The sequence below is a fragment of the Mesoplodon bidens genome (assembly GCF_964165515.1).
Source record: "Mesoplodon bidens genome assembly, chromosome: 7".
Taxonomy (NCBI): domain Eukaryota; kingdom Metazoa; phylum Chordata; class Mammalia; order Artiodactyla; family Ziphiidae; genus Mesoplodon; species Mesoplodon bidens.
In genome coordinates, this window is record NC_138164.1 from 46942088 (window position 1) to 46965128 (window position 23041).

At 56.3% G+C, this 23041-nt stretch overlaps 1 protein-coding gene across 1 annotated transcript in view; it reads right to left on the reverse strand.

Annotated features, from left to right (window-relative positions):
• Window positions 1-22806, reverse strand: part of KCNC1 (potassium voltage-gated channel subfamily C member 1) — a gene marked incomplete at both ends in the record, with an annotated part of 42147 nt that extends 19341 nt beyond the window's left edge. Inside the window, one exon of the mRNA XM_081240623.1 lies at window positions 22237-22806. Within this exon, the coding sequence (XP_081096749.1) occupies window positions 22237-22806 (570 nt within the window). The remainder of the gene's footprint in view (window positions 1-22236) is intronic.
• Window positions 22807-23041: the final 235 nt, after the last annotated feature.

Consider the following 23041-nt stretch of genomic DNA (forward strand, 5'->3'; position numbering starts at 1 on the left):
CGGCAAGGCAGAAGGAGAAGAGTCCTGGGCTTGACTTCAGAGACCTGAGTTCAAATCCCAGCTCTGCCACTGGCGGTGTGACTGCGGGCAAGTCACTTTTTGGAGACTCAATCCCATCATTCTTAAAATGTGGACAATAATAAGAATAGTAACACACTCCAGGAAGTAAGGCACTATTGAAGGGCCTGGGGGAAAAGGCCAGGTGTCTAGGGCTTCCCCAGATCCAGGGTGGAATTCTAGGGCAGGAAGAAACCCCAAGACTGCCAGTTCCTTTGCTCACTGGTATTCCAGGAGCTGGGCCAAGGCTTCCCTCCACAAAAACCCAAACACAGCATTTTGGGTTTTTTTCCACCCAAATCGTTGGGGGTGGGAGAGTGACTGCAAGGGGAAGCAGCAACAGCTTAAGGGAGAAATGTGTCTAACTTCAGGGTTTTTTCCCCGAATTTTCTCTGCTCCTGTTGTGACCACTTGCCTGCAAACAGCAAACCAGGAGCCAAGGACAGCCTCGTGAGAGCCAACAGCACAGCCCGCAGAGCCTGTTTCCCGGGGCCGCGGCCCAAGGTGGGACTGTGTCCCAGACCCCGCCCCGCAGCCTCCAGCTGGCGAGGGCCACGCTGCCCAGGGCAAGGGTGACGTAACATGCCCACTTCCATGGGGTCTTCCACGTGACCCCCGGCCTTCGGGCTGGGAGGAAATGAGGCTTGACGGGAAAGGACACCCAAGGTCACGCGATGAGCTCCGGGCTTTCCGGCCTAACTCCAGTGACAAGAGGGAGGCTGATAACAGCAGCTGCCTGGTCTCGAGCAGCCCTGCTTCCTGGGCTGTCTGTGCATTGTCTCATTTAAACTTCACACCAGCCCAGGGCGGTAAGTTCTGCTGTTACCACTGCTTTTCAGACGAGTCTGAGGTTTAGAGAAGAGAAGATTCTTGCCCAAGGTCTCGGAGGTTCTCAGTGGCAGGATAGGTCCTACTTCAAAGCCCTGCATTTCAGGCCTCCCCCAGGCCCCTTAGGCAGCCAGGCAGGATGTCCACAGTGCAAGTCGGCTTGGCTGTGCCCCGTGAGATGGACACGCCGGCTCCAGCTTCATTTCGACTTTAGCCAGCCAAAAGGCTGGGTGCCTTAGGAGAGTGGGGCTGCGCTGTCCCAGCGTGCCCCTGCAGTCCCACAGGCCAGGAAGGCTGGGTGTCAGGGTCCCAGGAGGGGCCATCAGGAACCAACTTCCCAACCACTCCTCTGACCTGAGAGTCCCTTCTGGAAAATAGATAGTGAACACCCTCTCCCATTAGCATCTGAAACTTGGAGAAATACCAGTATTCCCCACAGGAAATTCCTCTTCTAGTTTAGGACTTCGAACTGCGTCAACTGTTTCCTGACGTGCTTGTCTACTTTTCTATTAGTAAACGATGACTTATGGAACCCTTCATATTTCCTCTTTTGCTCTGACTGCTAGGGAGCTCAGTTAAATTTAATGCTCAGTTCCAGACCAATCTTTTACCTGGGTTTGGGGTATCGCTATTTCTTCTCTTCATTATACGAGTCTTATTTTTTCTTTTATTTTCTTCTTTATTTCTACGGATTCTGTTGTATGTGTATCTCATGGGCCTCAAACATCTTTGTGCCACAGATTGGAACAAGAAATACGCGACTGAGACACCCAGATGAGGAAGTGAGTAGGAAGACACTCCCTACAGGGGCAGTTCAATAAACTCCTCTGGAGTAACCCTGAGCAGACATCTCTGCTGGTGACCGCCAGCGACGGGGAGCTCCCAAGGCCACATTCTGTCTTTGGACAGCACTCCAGACATGCATTTCTTTCATGTTTAAGTCAACCTCCCTGCCTCTTTCTCCCAGTGATCCCAGTTCTGCCCTCTGGGGTCACCAGGACACACCTGCTCCCCTTTCTCCCACTGACAGCCCTGCCCACACCTGCAGATGGGCCTCAGGACCCACCCTGAGCCATCCCTCCTGTGTACCAGGCTTCCGCCAGCTTCCGTCCGCACTCCTTTTCTTGCGCCAGCTCCCCCGGCTGTTTCAGAGCCTGGTTTTGTTAAGTGCTCACTGTGCGTGGCCACATGGATGGCACACTTTGCCCTTTTCAATGCTCACAACCACCTCAGTAGCGGGAATATTTGCCTCTGTTGAGCCTCACTGACCTCTGCTATAAAGTAATAATGACGACTGTTGCAAACATGATCTCATTTATCTTTAAAAACCTCCCCAAGGGAAGTGTCATTAACTCCACTTTGCAGATGAGAAAACTGAGGTTCAGAGTGGTTAAGACGTGTGCAAAAAAAAACCAAACCCCACACAGTTCGGAAGTGATAAGCAGAATTTGAAACCAGGTCTCTCTGACTCTAAAACCAGCACACTCCAGGGCTTCCACTTATAAATCTCTTTCATATCCATCCACACACACACACACACACACACCAGCTGAGCCATCAGCCAGACAGCCTTGATTGCCCCCATTTGGCAGATGAGAAAACTGAGGCTCCAAGCTCCATGAAGTGTCCACTAGGAATCCACTGGGAAATTTTCCCCCAGTGCCCACTTACGTTTTAGCATCGAGTCAAGGGTCCCGACTCCCCATAGGGTGTGCATGTGTGTGTGTGTGTGTGTGTGTGTGTGTGTGTATATATGTTGGGGGGAGAGGAATAAAAAGATGACCCCAAGAGGAAGAGATCAGGGAGGGCAGTGGACACAACCCAGGTGGGACCACAGCTAACTGCCCACCTGTGCTCCCTCCCTTATCCCAGGCCTGTGCTGGACACTGGGTACAGAATGAGCAAAAACAGCCACAGCTCCTAGCAGGGGAGACTGACATTCATCAGATAACCAGACAAGCAAATACGTACCTGTATGAGGGGACGAGGGCTTTGAGGGGAATGCACACGGCATTCGATGGGCCTTTAACAAGTCTTGGGGTTGGAGTGGCTCCCACAAGGAAGTGACAAGTGTACAGAGGTTGGAAAGATGGGTAAAAATCACTAGGGAAATGCAGGATGCAAGGAAGAGCATTCTAGGCAGAAAGAATGGGAAAAATTCCCGGTCCTCATGTTCCTTGACCATCAGCAGCGTCTGAGACAGCTGATCACTCCCTCCTTTTTGTTACACTTTCTAGGGCCCTGCAGTCTCTTGATTTTCCTCCCACCTCACTGGCTGTTCCTTCTTGATGTCCTGTGCCGTCTTGTCCCCAGCCTCTAACTCTTGGGGTGCCCCAGAGTGCAGTCCTTGGGCCTCTTCTCCATCTATACTCATTCCCTTATCGATTTACCCAGTCTGAAGGTTTAAATACTATCACCTATTCAAACACCATTGACTGCACACTCCCAAATATTTATCTGCAGTCCAGCACTTCTCCTGAACTCAGGACTCCAGCATCCAGTTCCCTTGTGTCTCTGTGGTGGAGGTCTACCAGCTGCCTCTCCAACTCAGCACATCAACTGAGCGCCTGTACCACTTCCACTGCCGGCAGCTTTCTCCATCACATGAGATGGCAACCCTATCCTCCCAGACATTCTTGCCAAAAACTCTGGAGTCATCCTTGACACTGCTCTTTCTGTCACACCTAACAGTTAATTATAAGGAAATCCTCTTGGCTCAGACTGAAATAAATCCAGAATCTGACCACTTCCCAGCACCACTATTACCACCCCATCCCAGGCATCATCAGCTCCCCCTAGATTACGCTAAGAGCATCTTAACTGGTCTCTCGGCTTCCAATATTCCTGGTGCTCTAGGACTGTTTTCAACACAGCAGCCAGGTGATCCTTTCAAAATGTAAATATGATCATGCCATTTCTCTCCTCAAAACCCTGCCCTGGGTCCCCAGTTCTCTCAGAGGAAAAGCCAAGGTCCTCGCAACGCCCTGCAGGTCCCCGCGTGATCAGGTCCTCCATTCCCCTCCGAGCTCCTCTCCTATCACTGTCCCCCTTCGCATGTTCCAGCCACACCGCCTCCTCAAACATGATCCTTAAACACTCCAGACACATGACCGCCTTAGGGCCCTCACACTGCCTGTCCCCTCTGCCCAGAGCCCCCTTCCCTGCATCCTCATGGCTCATTCCCTCGCCGTCTCACGAGTCCCACTCTGACCCTTCTAAAATCTCAGCCAGCGCCCCACACTAACTGGATTTTCCTTCCTCTGCTTTCCCCCATTAGGCACGTACCATCTTTGAACACTAACTTTTCCCCAGCTTTACGGAGGTATAACTTATATACAATATACATATACCTTTTATATACAATCTATACAGTAACATTCACCCATTCTAAGTATCCAGTTGGACGACACTGGCACGTCACACCATCCAATTTGCTTATTTTCATCTCTGTTGTTTGTCTCTCTCCGCCCTTAGCATGTAAGGTCCATGAGGTGGCTGGATCTGAGGACCAGGACCAGCCCCGCCTTCTCACTCAGCCATACCCCACCCCCACTAGTAGGGGAAGAGGGGCCCCTTCCCCGGGAACCAGGAGCACAGCTAAGCAAGAGCACAGCTGCCCATCCTGTGTGTCTGCTTGTCTCAACCCATCCACCTACACGATGGGTACCACAGAGTTTACTCCCGCAGCCTCCTTAGGAAGCGACCCCTCCTCCGATGCCCACTTTCCCTCACCTGCACGGGCAGTGCACACGAGCACTGACTCACTGATACCGCATCTGCCTCTACCCTGCGACGCACACAATTGTTGATTTCAGACCCATGTGGACACCAGCACTGGCCACACTTACAGCAGATGTGTGGCCACCCTGGGAAAAGGATCATCTCTATCCGTGCATCTATGACTAACCTGGCCACAGATGCAGTCGCTAATCATTCAGCTGTGCTCTCATTGGCTCCTTCCTCACAGAGGTTGTGTGTTACACTGGCAATGGGCAGTGACTGAGCGCAGATCCAGGTCTACACTGGCAGTGGGTACACCCATTGACAGCAGACTCATGTCTACACAGGCAGCAGGCGCAATCATGTTCATCTCTCGTCAGTGGGCACAGAGACCTGCATCCCCACTGGCCGTGAACGTGGATGAGGAGAGTGGGCACAAGGGCACGAAGTTCCTTTCCAGAGAGGGCCAGACATAGCCTCCCCTCCCAGCAGGCTGCCAGCTGAAGGCGCTCGTTGTGGAATTCCACAGCCCGAGTCCTGCCTAGGGGACAGAACTGGCGTGGGAATGTGGAATTCAAAACCCGCACGCAGGCCCTGGAGTGCAGAATCTGGAATCTGGGGCACGTGGCGAGGAGATGAGGCCACGTCTATTCCCAGCGCCTTGCGATCACTCAAGGTGAGGAGAGACTCGGGCTGTGTGACTCCCAGCGCTGCCCGCCCCCTCCCCACCCCACTCCCAGGCCTGGCCCAGCCAGCCCAGGCTTAAAAAAGCACCAGGAAATGTCACTTTCTTTTTGAGGCGGTGCGATGGGAGGAGACGGCCCAGGCAGTTTAGCTGCCGGCCTATTCAAAGGCAGGGAACAGTGACAGTGCCTTCAAGTCCTGAAGCCCGTTTCCTACCCAGGCTGGATGGAATTCCAGCCCCTTCTCCGGCGGGCGGACAGAGCCCTGTCTAGTGCCAGCCCAGAGGCACCAGCCTGCCTGACAGCCCAGCCAGGGTTCTGACTGGGGCTGCATGACTCCTGTGTCTGCCCAAGCCAGGACAGGGCCTGTGGCCTGAGCAGGCTCAGGGACTCAGGGGCTGTGGCTGGACCAGGTACCATTCACTGTGCTGGGCCGCTGTGCTAGGCTGGCTCCGGGTGGCAGCTCTGGGCCCTGGCCACTGACTGCCGAATGTTTGGCCTGGATGATGCCTGCTGCCTGCTCCCATTGTGCTGCCATTTCCCCATCTGCAAAGCGAGAGGTGGCTCAGACACCCTCCAGCTCCTCTTCTAGGGTCCCTGTGTTACCCTCAAGAACATCTCGATCCTACCAGAGACACAGCCTGGATGAGGGACCAGTGAGGGTGGATTCCTCCTGAGGGAAGGAAGCTCCAACGCCATCCGGCCAGCCTTGGACGCAGCTTTCGCTAATTCGTTCATGCATTCAATCATCAAACATTCACTGCGTGCCTATTATACACCAGGCTCCACTTTTCACAGCCACCTCTGGAAATCACAGCTTTAACTAAAGCTCCCAGCACAGAGCTAGGCACATAGTAGGAATTCAGTAGTGAGGGTAAAGACACCTACTGTGCGCTACATCCTGAACCGGACTCATCCTAAGCACTCTCACACACCCCGTCTCATTGACTCCTGCACCACCTCTGGGGTCCTTACTGCGGTTGCCATCCAAATGCCACAAAGAAGGAAAGTGTGGCTCGCAGAGGTTTAGGAAGTTGCCCATGCTCACACACCTGGGAGGTGATGGAGTTAGAAATCGAAACCCAGCTCTGCCTGACTCCAGAACACACGCTCTTAACCACTCTCCTGGCTCCTCAACAAACGCTGATTGAATGAATGCCTGAGTTAACGAATGAAACTTTGTGTTGGTGCCATTTTGGGTTCATGAGTGTCCGAGGCCATCAGCGTGCATACGTGTGGGGAGCATGCGTGTGCAGATGTTTGTGTGTTTGCACGCGGAGCTGTTTTATGGATAGGCTCTCCCTCCAGTGTTGTCTTGGTCTTGTGTGTACTGGAGCTATACATGGCTGCAGCTGTGACTGTGATGAGCAGCTAGCAACGCACCAGGCGCTCTCATCAGGACCTGGTTTCCCAGGGAGATCGCCGGGGGCCTGTGTGTGTGTGTGTGTGTGTGTGTGCGCGCGCGCGCACATGCATGGGGGTGGGGGTGGGGTGCAGCCCGGTGCTGGGGAACACTAGAGCGGGGCTTGGGGAGGGGGCCTGGAGCACTCAGCACTGTGCCTTGTGCAAAGGGAGAGCCTTAGCGCTGGCTGGAAGAGTCTGCTCCCAGCTAGCTCCCAGCTAAGCCACTAGGCCCTGCCAAGCTCAACTCTTGGCCCCCTGTGTCTGTGGGCCCTTGACCGGCCCTTGCTAGGCAATTAGAACGAACGTCTTGGAGCTCACATCTAGAGTTTGGGAATTGATGCAAAAAAGCAGTTGGGTGATCATGGACCTCAGTAAACCTGAGCAAGGGCCATCCAGGGCCTCAGGAGGGGCCCCTCTTCAGCCAAGGGGCTGAGCACGTCCTGCCAGAGCCATCAGGGGGGCTTGCTTGCCAAGGCTGGGGACCTGAGGAGGAACAGTGGCCTCCCCACCTCAGAACAGACTGAAATCACAGCTATGCTCAGTGCGGCCTGGGGTTCAGAGGCCAATCCCCCACTCACTGCCTGCCCTCCAGTGGCCGCAGGGAGTCTGGAAAACTCCGGGCCCTGAGGTCCTCCCTGTCACATGGCTCTGCCTGTAACTTCTTTCCACCCTGTCCTGGGTCTGCTCCATCAGAGCCTCTCACCTTTGAGGTTGAGCCAGTCCCTCAGGTCAGTCCCTGCCCCCAGCTCTCAGCTCCCTCACTCCACAAACCATCCTCACATCCAGCAAACCCACACATGGGCTGGGTGGCTCCATCCTGCCTTCCACCCTGAAGTCCTCAGCTTCCAAACCCCATCCTCTAGAATGTTTTCATTTAGTGAGAGGTAGGACTTCTTCACCTACCTTGAAGCCAAGAGACTAGAAATTTATCCATCTATTTTCTCACATCCATCCATTTGTTCACCCATCTGCCAAGCTACCCACCCAGCTGGGTATCCATCCATCCATCCTTCCTCCCATCCATTCATCCGTATCCATCCACGCACCCGTCTTTTTATCCATTCTTTTATCCACTTGTCCATCACCCATCTGTCCATCCAACTACCTCATTCTTGACCATGGAACCTAAACACAAGAGCACAGGAAGGAACACGAGCACTGCTCTAGTTTACCTTCTTAATTTCCCCAAGAAGACCTGGCCATGTTTCCCTTCCTCAATAAAATAGGGATAATATCTAATCCTTCTACCTCACAGGGCTGTTGTGAGGTACGTTGTTTTAGCAAAGATTTATTGATTCCATATTATGTAACAGGCACTATCATTTCTTAAGGTGGCCCTTGTCCTCTAAGAAGCTGCAGCTGAGTTGGGGAGACATGTCACCCCAATAGGGTAGCTGGGTCAAGGGCAGGAAAAGTTCTCTGAGAGAGCAGGCTGTTCAGGAGGGGAATCAGGAAAGGCTCCAGACAGGGAGCCTTTTCCAAGCTGGCCTCGAAGGATGGATCCATCTTAGCTATGCAGAGGTGGGAGAAAGGGCATTCTTGGTGGAGCGAACAGAATAAGCCAAGGCAGGAGGCAGGGGAACTCGGGCATCCTGGGGGAATGGTTGGTGTGCCTGGAGGCCAAGGGTGGGCAGTCTGGAAAGACAGGATGGATGGGATTTCCCAGGCTGGCACAACAGGGTCTGCGGAGAGCCATGAAAGCGGAAAGACTCGTCAAGTCAGTACAAACCACAGTGATTTCTTACTCCGAGGCGTTTACTCAGATCCCCAGACTGCCAGCCAGGGAAAAAATATCTTCTTGGTGACCCCCAGGCCCCGGGAGACACGATTCCTGCCGCCTAGAAGGGAAGCCAGCACCTGGCATTTCTGATCTTTGTGCCACTAAATATATCATTGGTGACAGCGGCTCGTACCCCCGATGTTATGGGGCTACCAGACGAGGCTTCCACGGCCTGCCTCCCTGTCTCTGTGGCTCAGCCAGGGCCTCCTTATACCAGCTCCCCTGGGGAATGTGAACCCAGGACCAGGTTCAATGTGCCCCAGGCAGCCAGCTCCAACACCCGGTAAGTGCCTCCCATGTGCTAGGCTGTGTGCTGGGGGCTCTGCCCCTCTGGGACTCTTCCCGATTCCACAGGAGGAAATGGCTCAGGCAGATGCCACCTGCCCGAGCCCACCCTGAGGCAGGGGACACCAAAACCCTGGCCTGGCCATGGCCAAGGCCTGTGCTCTCGCCTCTACCCTGTCCCCTCCTCACGTTCCCCCTGCCCTTGGGATCTGGTCTCCTCCCACGTACAGCCTTGTTCTGAACCATATTTTCTCTCTCACAAACTACCCTTCTGCCTCTGGTCTGAGTGAATTCTCCCAGCATCCCTGAGAAGCAGGTGATGCCCTTATGTACGTGTTGCAGATGAGGGGACTAAGGCCCAGAAGGACAAGGGCCATGCTCCACGGGTGTGGGCTGGTCAGGGGGCCAAGTTAGGAGCGTCCATGGCAACACGAGGAGAAACACACTGCCCTGGGGCTGGCCCTTAGCAGATGACAGCCACATGCGCTTCCACGAGCCCTGCCCTCGGCCCAGGGCGCTGGCTGCCTCCAGGTGACCCAGCGGGTGACTGTGTTCCTCTCAGCTGCTCAGAGAGCCCCTGAGGTTGAGCATAAAACATTAAGTGCTAAGATGGTGGCCCTGGCGGGAGGCTTGGTCTGACATACATTCAGTCCTGCCCTGGTGACAAGGCCCAAGGGAGTCCCACCTCCCCACTCTACCACCTGCATGGGCAGAGAAGGGCCCCGGGGGACCACCGAAGCCTCCACCCACCGTTACTGCAAGCCGTCAGGTCCCTGTTCTCAGAACCCCCCGGGCGGGTGAGGCCAGCGTCTGCAGAGCGCCCTTTACAGCCGAGGTGGCCGAGGCCCGCAAGGTCACGGGGCTCACGGCCGGCGGAGCCAGGTTTGGACCCTGGCAGTCGGAGCCCCGCAGTCTGGCTCCGGTCTGGCCCGTCCCCACCACACTAACCATGTCTCTCGGCGCACCCGGAGCGAGGGCTCTGCCACCGGAAACTGCCGACAGGACCTTTGCCTGGAAGGGCCCCTCACCACTGGCTCCCTCACCAGTCTCCCTCCAGCCCCACACCCCCTCAGAGAGCAGCTCACCCCAGCCTGGTGGCAGCCCTGTGTGGCCCCAGCACCTCCCCCTGGGCACAGCTGGCCTTTAGGGAGAGGAGGATGGAGGCCCTGGATTGTGGTGAGGCAGGAGCCCTTCTCTGAGGCCCGGCTCCCTGGAGGTCCAGACTGTGCAGCCCCTGTGGCCATGAGAGGGGAGGGGACGGCAGTGCAGGCGTGTGCGCGGCTGAGCGCTGGGAGGGCACACACAGGCGGTAACCACTGTCAGGGGCCCAGGGGGGCTGTGGGGAGGTCTGCTCTTTCTGACCTCCCGCTGTCGCCTGGCTCTCTGAGCCCAGCCCAGGACACTGGCCTCCCTCTGTGCTTGAGCCCCAGGCACACACCCGCTCAGGACTTTTGCATGTCCCGTTCGCCCTGTTCCCCAGATGTCACATGTCTCCCTCCCTCTCCGCCTGCAAGTCTTTGCTGAAATGTCACCTGCTCAGGGAGGCTTTCCCTGCCACGCGAGTTAAGGTGCCACCTCCAGGACTTCCTGTGTCTTCCCTCCACTTTTTATCTCCAAAGCGGTCCTCACCATCTGACACAGGATATAGTCCATGTATGCACTTGTTTCTTTTTATTCTCCCTGCGTGAGGATGTCAGTTCCTTGAGAGCAGGGGTTTTTGACTGTTTCATTCTTTGCTCTCTACTCCCAGCTTCTAGAGCAGCGCCAGCAACCTAGTAAGTAGGTGCTCAATAAATATTTATGGAATGAATGAATGAGTGCTAACAGCAGCCCCTGACAGGAGAACTACATAGACTGTCTTTATGTGTATAGTAGGGGTATAGGGAAAACAGTCCCTTCCTGCACCGTGGATGGGGAAGGAAGGAAGTGGTGGGCGGGCGCATCACAGGCAGTGGGCCAGGGGCTCACAGGCAGGAGCCAAAGTAGAGCAGGAATAGGGTTGCCAGGCTGGCAGGGGAAGGGTCTGGGTTGAGCCAGGGTGGAAGGGGCATCCGAGGCCCTGCACAGGCTTGAGTGAGCTTCCTCTGGCTGCTGTGGCCCGGTCCGAAGCAGCATCAGAGCCTGGGCCCAGTGAGGCTGGCTCCTGAGGCCCCCTGAGCTCAGCTGTGTGGGGCTGCCCCAGCTTATATTAGCTTATCCCCACCCAGCCTGGCGTTGGCCTGGCGGGGCAGCCCAGCCTCAGAACGGGTACTGTCCAGTGGCACCAACAGGAGCCCCAGGCCTTAGCCCCCAGGCTCCTGGGGTCTGCCTGGCCCCTGCTGCCACTGCTCCCTGTGCCTGAGCATCCCCTATAAAGAGGAGACATTTCAACGCCCTGAGCTGTGATGCATGGCTCTTGCCCACCAGCCCCACCACACTGGCACACTTGTCAGCATCTCAGGTCCCCGGGCTTGGCTCCCGATCAGAGCCTGATGTCAATGGCCCTCCCTCCTCCGCCCCCCGCAGGCGGAAGTTCCATCATCCCTCTCTCTCATTCCCCTGACACCCGGGGAGGCAGGCAGAGCACGGACGAGTGGCCCAAGACAACAGATGGGGTGACCGAGCCCTCTGAAGAGGGCTATGACCCGCCCATGACACATAGCAGGCTCATGGCAGGACCAAGAGAGAATCCAGGCCTGCCTTCCAGGTTGACCACTGAAATCTGGTCCCTGGAGACAGATTCTGGAAGAAGTGGCCCCTGGGGCCAAGTAGGTGAGGTGATCCCTAGAGAGGTATTTGAAGGGAGAGTCAGTTGCTGAAAAAAGGAAGGAGGTGGTGAAGAGGTGAGGGTTTGGCTCTTCTAAAGCCAAGCGCTGTTAAAAAGACAATAATGGAACCCACAATAATTAAGCACTTATTATGTTTCGGGTTCTGGGCTAAGTGCTTAACATATTCAATCCTCCCAACTTCCCTGTGAGTCAGGTGCTATTAATATCCCTCTCTTGAGGCACAGACAGGTTAAGGAACTTGTCCAAGGTCACACAGCTGGGAAGTGGAAGTGGGGCCGGGATTCAAATGCAGGCCTCCTGGCTCAAGAGGCCATACTCTTAGGAGATAATGGGGCTCCAGGGCATGTTGCCAATGTCAGGTGGCCAGGAAGTGGGGACCAGCCCTGAAGCTCATGCACTTTCTACTGAGCACATGACTGAGGCTTTAAGCAGGGGGATTTGGGACAAAAAGCATCCTAGGCCTTCGAGGGGAAGAGTCTGTATTGAAAACCACTAACTAATGCCTAGAACGTCCCACAAACACAGCTGACAGAGGAAAGGGAATAATGAGAGGGGAAAGGGGAGGGAAGGAGGTGGACGGAGAAGGAGTTGGGGAGGGAGAGGGAGAGGGAGGAAAAGAACCTGGAAGGCCTTCAGGAGAAACAGAGTCCCAAGGGAAGTCAGACGTGGGCATCAGGCTGGACCAAGTGTACCCGGGAACTCGGTGTCCCTGCAACGTCACCATCCTAAGAGCTGTGCGTCCTGGTTTTCGAAAATAGTTTCTCAGTCTCTGAGCTCTGGTTGTGGGTAGTGGTTGGGCCGATGCAGAGTGAAGCAGGAGTTTGGAGAGATGGAAGGGCCAGGATGTGAAGAGCCTCATCTGGCCCTGGGTGGTGACAGCGGCAAGTGGGACACTGCCCTGACTGCGGTTTGCCCCCCACGTCCTGATTAGAGCACTCCAGCTCTCCTATCACTGCCTCAGCCTCTGCCTCTCCATCACTGCTCCAGGCTTGGGGGGATGGAGGAATTGTGTTCCCAGATGAGGCAAAGAAGGGTAGGATCAGCCAGTAATCGGCTCAAAGGCGTCATGCCAATGTCTGACCTAGGTCTTGAACTCTAGCCTCCTTATCCATTCTCTCAATGATTACGTATTTAGCATCCACTATGTGCCAGGCCCTGTTCTAGGTGCCAAGCACAGAACAATGGGTAAAAGAGACAAAAATCCCTGCCCTCTTGGAGCTTATATTCTAGTGAGGGGAATAGACAATAAACAAGGTAAATGAGTAGAATATAGTCCGATGGTGTTAAATGCCAAGGAGAAAACGGGAAAGCACAAAATGGGGGAAGGGAATGCAAGGGTGCCATCCGAGAGGATGACATCTGAGTCCAGGCCCGAAGGAGGCGAGGGAGTACATAGTGAGGGGAAAGGCTCCAGGTGGAAAGCAGGGCAAGAGGACAGGTCCTGAGGCAGAAGCAGAAGCACTGTGCTGGCGGAAAACCAAGGAGGCCAGAACGAGCTGAGCAGGAGAGCGGCAGGAGAGCAGAGGGGGAGGTGGTGTGCGGGCAGCTCGTGTGGAGCCTTATAACCCTCGTAGGGACCGGGGCTTCTCCCCCAGCGAGACCAGAAGCCAGAACGAGCAGAGCACAGCGGTGGCCAGATCTGATGAGTGTTTTACCAGGAGGGCCCTGGCTACCCTGTGCAGAAGGCGTGTGGGCAAGGGCAGGAGCAGGGGGGACAGTTCCCAGTAATCCGGGGGAGAGAAGATGGTGGCTTCAGCCAGGAAGGGAGCCGTGGAGGTGATGTGATGAGGCCGGGTTCTGGCTAGGCTTTCAACACAGAGACTACAGGATTTGCTGATGCGCGAGAAAAAGAGCTGAATCAAGGATGGTGTCGAGGTTTTCGGTCTGAGCACTCAGATGGATGCGGCTGTCCTTTACTGAGCTGGGGCCTCACCGCCCAGGCACGTCGCCCTGATGTCAATGTCTTGGGCGCGAGGAAAGATCAGGATCACCCGTGGAGCTCTGTCAACCCGCACGCGCCCATCCAGGCCTCTCTGTGTCCTGATACTTCCCCTCCACTGGGAACTGTTGCCTGCCTCAGCACTTCTCAGAATCTGATGTGCGTATGATTCATCTGGGGATCTTGTTAAAAAATGTAGATTCTGAATCAGTAGATCTGGGGGTGGGGGTCTGGGGCCTGAAACTCTTCATTTCTAACAAGTGCCCAGGTGATGTGGATGCTGTTGGTCAGAGGACCACACTGAGTAGCAAGAGCCCCCACGTCCCAGACCCCACGGCAAGTCCTCCCTCTCTGAGTATCAGCTTCTCCGGGGAGTGGAGTAAGCATCCTGACCACCTCCTCCCAGATCTAAGAGTCAAATTCTCCTGGGACAGAGCCCAGGAGCCTGACCTTTTGAAGCATCCGAGGTAAACTGAGAGTCACCCATGGGTGGAAGTCCTCCAGCAAACACCCCTGCAGCCCCCATAGCAACTATTACAAACACACCTACCCCAGCCCCGGCCCATCCAGCACAGCAGCAGCTCACTGGCCCCCTCTCTGCAGCGCCCCTACACCAGTGGAGTTAGACCCCACACTCTGCTCCAGCCCCTACCGCCTGGCATAGCCTCTCGTCTCTGAGTGCACCTTTCTGCAGCTCCTGGAGGGCAGCCAGCCAAGAGAAGGGCCTGGAGAAGAGGGCGGCAGGTGCCACCCCCTGGGCCTGAGCAAGCACACTGTAAAGAGGTGGTACCCCCAGGGCTGTGCCACGAGAGGGCTGGATGAGTCTACATGCCCGATGGCTCACAGGGGCCCCGCGTCCGTGGCGACCCCTGGCAGGACGGGATTACTATGCCTTAAATGAAGGAACGAGAGCAGGCTGAGGGAGCCTGAACGAGTGTAGGAGGAAGCTTCTGAGACCCCCATCCCTGGGCTCCTGACTGCCTGGTACCGGGAGAGCTCGCATGTGCCCTGGAGAGGAGAGCTGGGCCGAGGATGTGGAAGGAGAAATAGGGAAGGACTAACCTGCCTCCCACAGTGCCTCTGGGAAGGTGAAGCCTGGAATTCTTAAACTCCTGGAGTGTCAGACTGGAGAAGGGACTTGGTGGTCGTTTAGAAGGTCCTCTGTCTTTCACAGGGAGAGAAACTGCAGCCTGAAGGGGCAATGGAACTTGCCTACGGAAGCCTGGTTGGCTTAACGGCCTGGGTACAGATCTTGCTCTGGTGTAGTTGCCTGATACCTACAACTGGGGTCTTGTCTGTGGCCTCATCTCTCCATGTCCCTGGGTGGGTGCTAAGCCGGAGAGCCTGCCTGTCCCCAGCCACAGGCCCCCAGAGCTGACCCACTGACCTCCAGCTGGAATCATGCAAGCCTGGGGACTTCCTGTCCAACCCAGACCCCTCACTCCCAAAGGAGGTCAGTGAGGGCAGGAGCAGCCAGGCTAAGCATTAGGGACCTCGGGGGATGGGCTTTCATGTTCAGCAAAAACTAGAAAGGACACTGAGAGAGGGAATGGATGAGCAAAAACCTAGAGGTTGGAATGAGGGCTGAAGATGAGGAGGCCAGGGGGGAGCCTGGCAGAAGGCAGCAGCGGGACGCACGGCCAGCTTCCAGAGCAGAAGGCCTCGAATGCCGAGCTGAGGAGAAGCCAGCATGCTCACCATGCGCCACCTCGTGCATGTTAACTTCTGATCCTCCCAAGCCCCCTGCTGTTTGCCTGCAGGCCATATGGAGCCCCAAGGCCTGCACAGCTGGTGGGGGCAGTAGAGGCCCCTTCTGAAAACCCTCTTCTTGGGGGCTACCAGAGCACCCTCTTACCCCACCAGGCTGGACCCTCACCTGCCATGGTTCAGGGGCCAGAACTCTCTGAGCAGGATTCCCAGACAGGTTTTTGGGAAACAGTGTTTGGTGAGGGAGGACGGGACCCAGAAGGAAAGCCGAGTCTGAGCCACAGTAAGCCACAGACCCCAGCATCCCTGGAACAGTGACAGGAGGCAATACTGACTAGTGGTTATGGACAGAGCTCTGGGGTCAGGCAGACCCACAGTTGAATGCTGCTCCACCACTCGTGAGCTAAGTGACCTTGGAAACGTTACTTAACCTCTCTGAGCCTCAGCAGCCTCATCTGTGGCATTGGTGTAATAATAATGATCCAGTTCCATGGGAGTTTGTATGAGAATTAAATGAGAACATGTACGTCAAACACTTAAGGCTGTCTGACACATAGTAAGTGCTTTAGTAAACAGCGGCCATTAGTACTGTGACTCAAGAAAGGAAGGGGCTTCTGGAAAATACTGCTTGGGGGATGATAACAGGATTTGGACCAAGTCTGGGTTGACTGGCTGAGGGAGGTCTTGACCTGGGCTGTACTGGGCCCTGGGAAGGGAGTGGGGAAGGGAGGTGGGAGGGCAGGTAACTGCAGATTCTCCCTCGCTCAAGGGAGGAAATCAGAGGCGTAAGTAAGGAGAAGAGTGTGCCCAGGTAGGATTTGATATTCTTTTAAAACTGAGAGCCAAAAGAAATGCAAACGGCCAGGCCCTGGGCCAAGAGGCTTGGGGTGTGAGTTCAAGCCTCGCTGATGGGCTATGTGGTCTTAGGCAAGTGTCTTCCCCGCTCTGAGCCTGTTCTTCCTCCACCGGATGAGGGCAGTGGCTAGAGGTGGCCTGGGAATACCCAACAGTGCCGTGCATGTGAAAGGTGGTCCCTCCCACACAAGTGTTTCCCCTAAACTAGGACCAGGCATCTAACTGTCCCTGGAGCCTCTCAGGCCCCCCTTTCCCTGGAGCCTGCACCCAGGGATGGGACGCTCAGGCCAAGGGTGTGGCCAGGCTAGCCCGGGGGCTGATGGGAGACAGCGGCTTGACCTTTTGGTCCAGAGCAAATACACTGGTCATGAGACTGCTCAGAATAGCCGTATAACTATATTCAGCTGCCTTGGGAGGCCCCGAGATCCCTGGTCCAGGCAGCGGGCCCTGGAGCGAACCCCCACCAGCCCCCCTCCCCCACCTCTGAGGAAACACGCCTCCCTCTCTGGGAGGCTCAAGCCAATCTCCTCCAAAGCTCTGGCAGATGCCAGAACGCCCAGAGTTAGGGAGCACAGACACCTGCCCCCAGAGTTCCAGACTCCAGACACCTCCCTGAGGTGTCATAAGGTGGATGGGGTTCCCAGCCACAGAGCCAGGAGTTAGAGATATGGGTTTCTGAACCAGTCCCCAAGTAACGTGTTCACATGTGACCTTGGATAAAGCACTCCTCATCCAGTTGAGGTGGATGGGCCTCAACTTCCTCATGTGTCATAATAATACCTCCTATTATACTGAGTAAGCAAGAAGCTTAGACTCTGGAGTGGGAGACAAACTGGAATCAAGCAAGGCTGCTAATGAACATTTTATTACAAACTAGATCGCTTCCCTGAAGGGAAGGACTCTGGTTCTGGACCCAGCCTGTGGGGTCCAGGAAGGCATTGCCAGGGAACTGATGTTTGAGGAGGGATGTCAAGGATAAAGAGGGACAAACCAGGAGGAAAGAGTGCTTCAGAGGGCACAGCATATGCAAAGGCCCTGAGGCTGGGAGACCTGGCATGTACAAGAAACTGAAATGAGGCCAGGATGACTGGAGCTCAGTGAGTGACAGAGAGAGCCAGGCCAGAGGAGCCTAGAGAGGCAGGCAGGGCCTGAGGGCCACATTATGGGCCGGGGAAGCACCAAAGGGTTTTAAGCAGGCAAGGAGTTGAGCTGACAGATCTGTGAGTTGAAGAGGCCTCTGTGGCTGCAAAGTGGAGGATGAAATGGAAGGGCCAGGGGCTGGAGCTGGGATAGCAGTCAGGAAGCTGCAGGAGAGGTGGGCCTGAGGGACACAATGGTGGCTGGAACCAGGATAGTGGACGTGGAGACAGAGGGCAAAGGATGGAGTCTAGAGAGAGTCATGAAGTAAAAGGATAATCCAACCAATAGGAGTAATAACAGCAGCCAACATTTATTGAACACTTACTGCATGCCAGGCCCTGGGGCTTGGGGCTCTCCACCCAGATGCAGATAACTCAGTTTCTCTTTCCATCAACCCTCTGGAACAGGTTCTATCATTATGCCCATTTTAGAGGCGAAGAGGCTGAAAGATTCTGACTAGAAAACACCTGGTTTGTGATTTTCATTACTGGGAGGGGAGCTGGTGGGGGGCTGCAGCACCATTCAAAGACACGAGGACACCTGTAAAAGCATCGTGGGAAGGAGACAAACACTGAATGGGGGACACACTGTGGTGGGGAGCACTTGGGGTGGCAGGAGGGGAACACCCCCAGCCCTTCTCCACTGCTCATGGGTCTCCTTCACATGTTACCATGACTCAAAGTGGGGCCCTGACCTGGTGGGGTGGGCTCTGAGGTGGGGGACAAGATGCTTAGGAAGTCCCCGGTAGCATCTCTGTCCCCATTCCCTCTATACGCCAAGCCAAGCCAAGAGCCCAGTGTCAGCTGGGACCCAAGGGAGGGCCAGAAGTCTCTGGCTATGCTCTGCATCCCAGGTTCCAGGTGAGATCCCTTCCCAGGGATTTGAGGAGGAAGAGGACTACATCAGGTCCCAAAAAGGTGAGGACAAGGCAGAGAGACAGAGACCTGGCATCAGAGGAGAGCTGAGCAATGGGGTAGATGGAGGTGGGGCTTCCCAAGAGTGCGGCCATTGGCTCTTCTTTGTCATTAGAAAGCCAAGGGACTTCGGGGGACAGATATCAGCACACACACACACACACACACGCACACACACACACACAAGATACTCTCTGGACTGCAGCGCAGGAACTGCCGTTGGTGGTGTGTGACCTGACACAACAATGATTCTGATGACAACATGAAAATCATAGATAAAAGCCAAGAGCCTCAGACCTGTGCTGGTCCCCGGGGAAGACAGGAGGGCAGGTTTCAAGCCAGGGCCGCCCCAGCACAGCCCTGCCTGCTCCCATATCTCCACAGCTTTGAATGCTAGCACTGCCATCCCCGGCCATCGCCTGGCTAATTCCTACTTGCCCCTCAAAGCTTGTCCCAGTGTTACCTCCCCTGGGGTAGTTCTCACTCGCATAGTCCCAGGAAGCCCCTTCAGCCCTTACCGCAGTGTCATCATCATCCTTTGCTTCTGTGTCTGGGACAACACCCCTCACCCCAGAAGACAAGCTGGGCTATCCTGTCCCGGCTCACCTCCTCACCCCTCACCCCCTTGGGCTGGGGGCCCAGGAAACCCGAGGAGAGAGGGGCCGGGGAACCCGCGGCTCCAGCTAGTACAGTCACTCCCGAAGAGCTCAGATGGGACCTTCCACCCCAGCCAAGTAGCCCCTATGTCCCAGGGCCACCGCGAAGGCCCGCAGAGGAGTGGCCTCACTGCCTGGCCTGTGCACCAACAACTGGCCTGAGCTAGAGCAGTGTTTCCACTGAGGATGGGGAATGGGGGGCAAAACCGCTCACTAAGGCGGCTCAGGAGTCCCAGGAGGTGGAGGCAGCGGGCAGGAGGCTGGTGTGGAGTTTCATCTTCCTCAAGGCACACACACCCAGGCGATGCAGGGCCTCTCACAGACGAGCACACACAGCCACACTGATACCAGGTTCTCACACACAGCTTCCGTCTCACACACCCCTCACTACACACGGTCTCTGTCACACATCAGGCCCTCACCCCACACAGCCTCACACACAGATGGGCGCGTGCACACAGCCTCACATGCAAGGCCTCACAGTGTCATGCCTGCCACACACAGAAATACACTCACCTCAAGTCTCTTACACACCCCAAGAACCTCTCTGTCTCCCTCTCACACAAACACACACACAGCATCTCTCTTACACATACAGTCTCTCTCTCTCATATACGCACTCTCTCCCACGCAGTCTCATTCTCACACACGAAGTCCATCTCTCAAAACACACAGAATCTGTCTCCCTCACATTCACACAGAATTTCTCTGATACAGAGACTCACAGAATCTCACATAGTCTCAACACACACACACACACACACACACACACTCCCAGAGTCTCACTCATATGGTCTTTCTCACACGCATGAAGAACCTCTCACACCCACACAGAATCTCTCTTACAGATTCTCACACATACAGCTTTTCTTTCATGCACATCTACAGTGTCACACACAGGATTCTGGTCTCGAATCCAGAATAAACATGAAAATCCCCACCCACAAATCTGAGGCGGCTTGGGGCCTGCGTGGGGAGGGGTAAACAAAGGTGCCAGCAGTGGCGGAGCAGAGATGGAGGGGGCAGGGCGGGCGGGCAGCCGGCTGGGCTCTGCGCAGATGCGCTGCAGAGAGGCGGCGCAATGCAGCTAGGCCAGCCGGGCGTGCAGCGGGAAGCCTGGGTTCTAATCCAGCCTCTGCCCTCAGTTCCTGCGTGCCCTTGGGCAGGCCCCAATGTCCTCATCTGTCACCCTAGGGAGCTAGAACAACCCTGTGTGCCTACGGGGGAAGGAAGGTGGCACAGATAGGCTGTGGGAGGATACCTTCTAACCCACCTCCACCCCCCCACCTACTGCCCAGCTTCTCCCTCAGAATCTGCTCTTCAGTGGACACTGGAGAGAGCCAGGACTTTTCTGTAAGGTTTTGTACACCAACAAGACCCCATTTATCCAACCCATTTATCTGCATGGGGTGACGGCCACCCCAAAGCAGAGGAACGGCCAGTGGGAGGAGATGGACAGACAGGGCAGAGGGCTGGAACGTGCCCCACGTGACCCCTGCCTATCCTGAAGCTCAGGGGCACGGGTCAGAGCCCTAAAGCTGAGCCCAAGGAGAGGGGTGGGGGGACCCAGCCTCTTGCTGGGGGGGGGCCCGAAAGCTGAGAGGACCCTATGGAAGTTGGGCCTACTCTGCTTCTGGGGCCAAAGGGGTGGTGGTCGTGGTGAGATGCTGTCTGAGGTCAAATGCAGGCTGAATGGGCAGCTGCTCTAACCCAGGCCTCTGCCCCGCATGCCCCCCGCCCCACATGTGCCAGTTCAACCTCCCAGTCCCCTTCCTCCTGCCCCTCCCCACAGCTCAGCCATAGCCTCCAGTTACATAATCCCCTGGCTCTGGTGGCCTCTGTCAGGAGAGGGCAGGGGAGGGGAGACCTCCGAGCGTGTCAGTCCACTCTGGAGACGGCAGGGAGCTGGGGGCCAGCTCGGTGGAGGATGGGGTCCCAGGAGATTTGGGTTCCAATCCTGCTTGGCCTCTAACTCCCCAGGTGACCTTGGGCAGGGTCCTCAAAACAGGGGGTTTAACTCTCTCCCTATTACGGTGCTCCCCCAAACACACACACACGCACATCTGAGCTAAGATTTAATATATAAGACCTGCTGCCCCCTCCCTCAGATGCTAAAACATGGAGTGTTTTATCTCAGTAACACATCCACCAGGCCTGCGCCTACACACAGCCTTTCTCTGCCATGGACACTTCAGTGCCCACCCTCCAGTCTCCTTTCCCCACTGGAGTCAGCTGGGCAGACACTCCTGCCCCCTCCCCTGCCCGAACCTCCATCCCTGGGCTCCAGAGGGCAGGAGGCAAGGGATGTGGAGCAGTAGAGGAGAGCGGGGCAGCAGAGGCAGTGTTTGGACTGGTAGGGGGGTAGTGGGTAGCTCACACACGGGGGGAGAGGCTCTGCTTTAAATTCCCAACTCTGACCCCTCCCCTCATGCCACAGGCTTGGTTCAGGCCTCTGAGGACAGAGCCCAGCAAAAGCAAGACGTGTCTTCCAGGGTAGGTGGCTGCTACTGGTGTCTCCCTTTGGGGCTCAGTTAAAGCAGCAAGGACCCTTAGAATTTACCAGACCCCCTCTCCCATTTTATAGTTGAGGAAAGTGGTCAGAGAGGCCATCTGAGGGGCCACGGTCGGCAGCAGGGTGCCCCTTCTCCCTGGCAACAAGCTTCTGTCACTAAAGGGGAGCGGCTGATGAAGACACACCCACCTCTCACAAACCTTGTCCTTGCAGATCCCCCCGGAGACCCCTTCTCTGCCCCGGCAGGTCCGAGAGGAAGCATAGGCAGAAGCCCAGTGGCCCCCTCAAGCACCCTCTCCTTTTGACAAGGCAGAAGGGCAGGCTCTGTTCCCAGGAGCAGGTCTCAGAGGGATCACATCCCCCTCCCCAACTATCTACCAATTAATTAGCCATAAAGGTTCCCCCTTGACCATCTCCCCATGGCCTGAAGCTGCTCCCTGGGGAGGGGTGGTCTCTCTCAGGCAGCAGACCAGGTCTCAAGCCCTCTTCTGTGGGCCCTGGCTGGTTCCAGGTGGCCCTTACCTGGGAGACAGGAAGGGCTCCAGCTTCCCTCCCCACACCAAAATCTAAAGGACAGTTCACACTTTCACCCTGTACACCTGCAGAGACGCAAATATGCACACACAGGCACTCCTGCACATTCAAACATACACACATGCTCACTCATTCCCACTACATACCTTACCCACCCAAATATACACCACCACACTTACATAAATATACACACACAATCTACTCATACACACAAACACACCCATTCATACTCACCCATACACATTAAATTTGGAATACAGACACAGACTTTACATATGTACAAAGCTAGTCACCCTTCAGGAGAGTCACTCTCTGTCGCTTACACACGCGCACAAACACCCCCCTTTCATTTCTGACTCCCTAGGCACCAGTTTTCGAATCCACCCCTGCCCTCGGGAGGCAGAGGACCCTGACTTCACCGCCCTGCTCTTCAGATGGGTAAGTTGTCACTTACCCGCGCGTAGCGGGATGAGTAGGGGTCCTCGAAGAGCGCCCAGATGCGCGGCTGCCAGCGGCGCCAGAAGCCGCCGGGCCGGCCGTCCGGGGAGTCGCTGAGTGCCAGGCGCTTGGTCATCTCCAACTCGTCCTCGCCGTCGCCTGAGTCGCCGGGGCCGTCGGCGTCCGCGTCGTCGGCGCTGTTGTCCAGGGGCGCGCCGCCGAAGCTGTCCAGCGCCTCCTCGGCGTCGCGGTGCTGGCGGTACGTCATCCAGCAGCAGGGCTCCACGTCGGTCTCGTCGATGCCCCAGAAGGCCAGCTCCTCCTCGTAGAGTGGCCCGCACACGTCGGCCGGGCAGTGCAGTTTGCCAGTGCGGTAGTAGTTCAGGATGTGCGCGAAGACGCCCGGGTGGCGGTCGAAAAAGAACTCGTCGGCGCGCGGGTCATAGTCGAAGTGGCTGTGGGCGTCGGGCTCTGCCAGCCAGGCGAGCCGCGTGCCGGGCAGCGTGCGCAGCGTCGAGCGGTACGTCTGGTGGCGCGTGCCGCCCACGTTGATCACGATGCGCTCGCTTTCGTCCCCTTGGCCCATCGCGGCGCCTCCTTAGGCATGGCGCGGCCCAGCGACACCCATGGGAGCGGCCGCCAGGGGGAGTTGGCGCCGGGGAGGGGGGCGCGCGACCTCCTCCCCCCTCCCCCCCAGCCGTCGAGGGGACAGAGGACCGCGGCTCTGGCTACCCCCAGAGCGACTCAAGCCCCTCAGGGCGCTTTCTGTCGGGTGCTGGTCCAAGGGCGTGTGCGCGGGATCCCCAGGGTCTCTAGGCGCC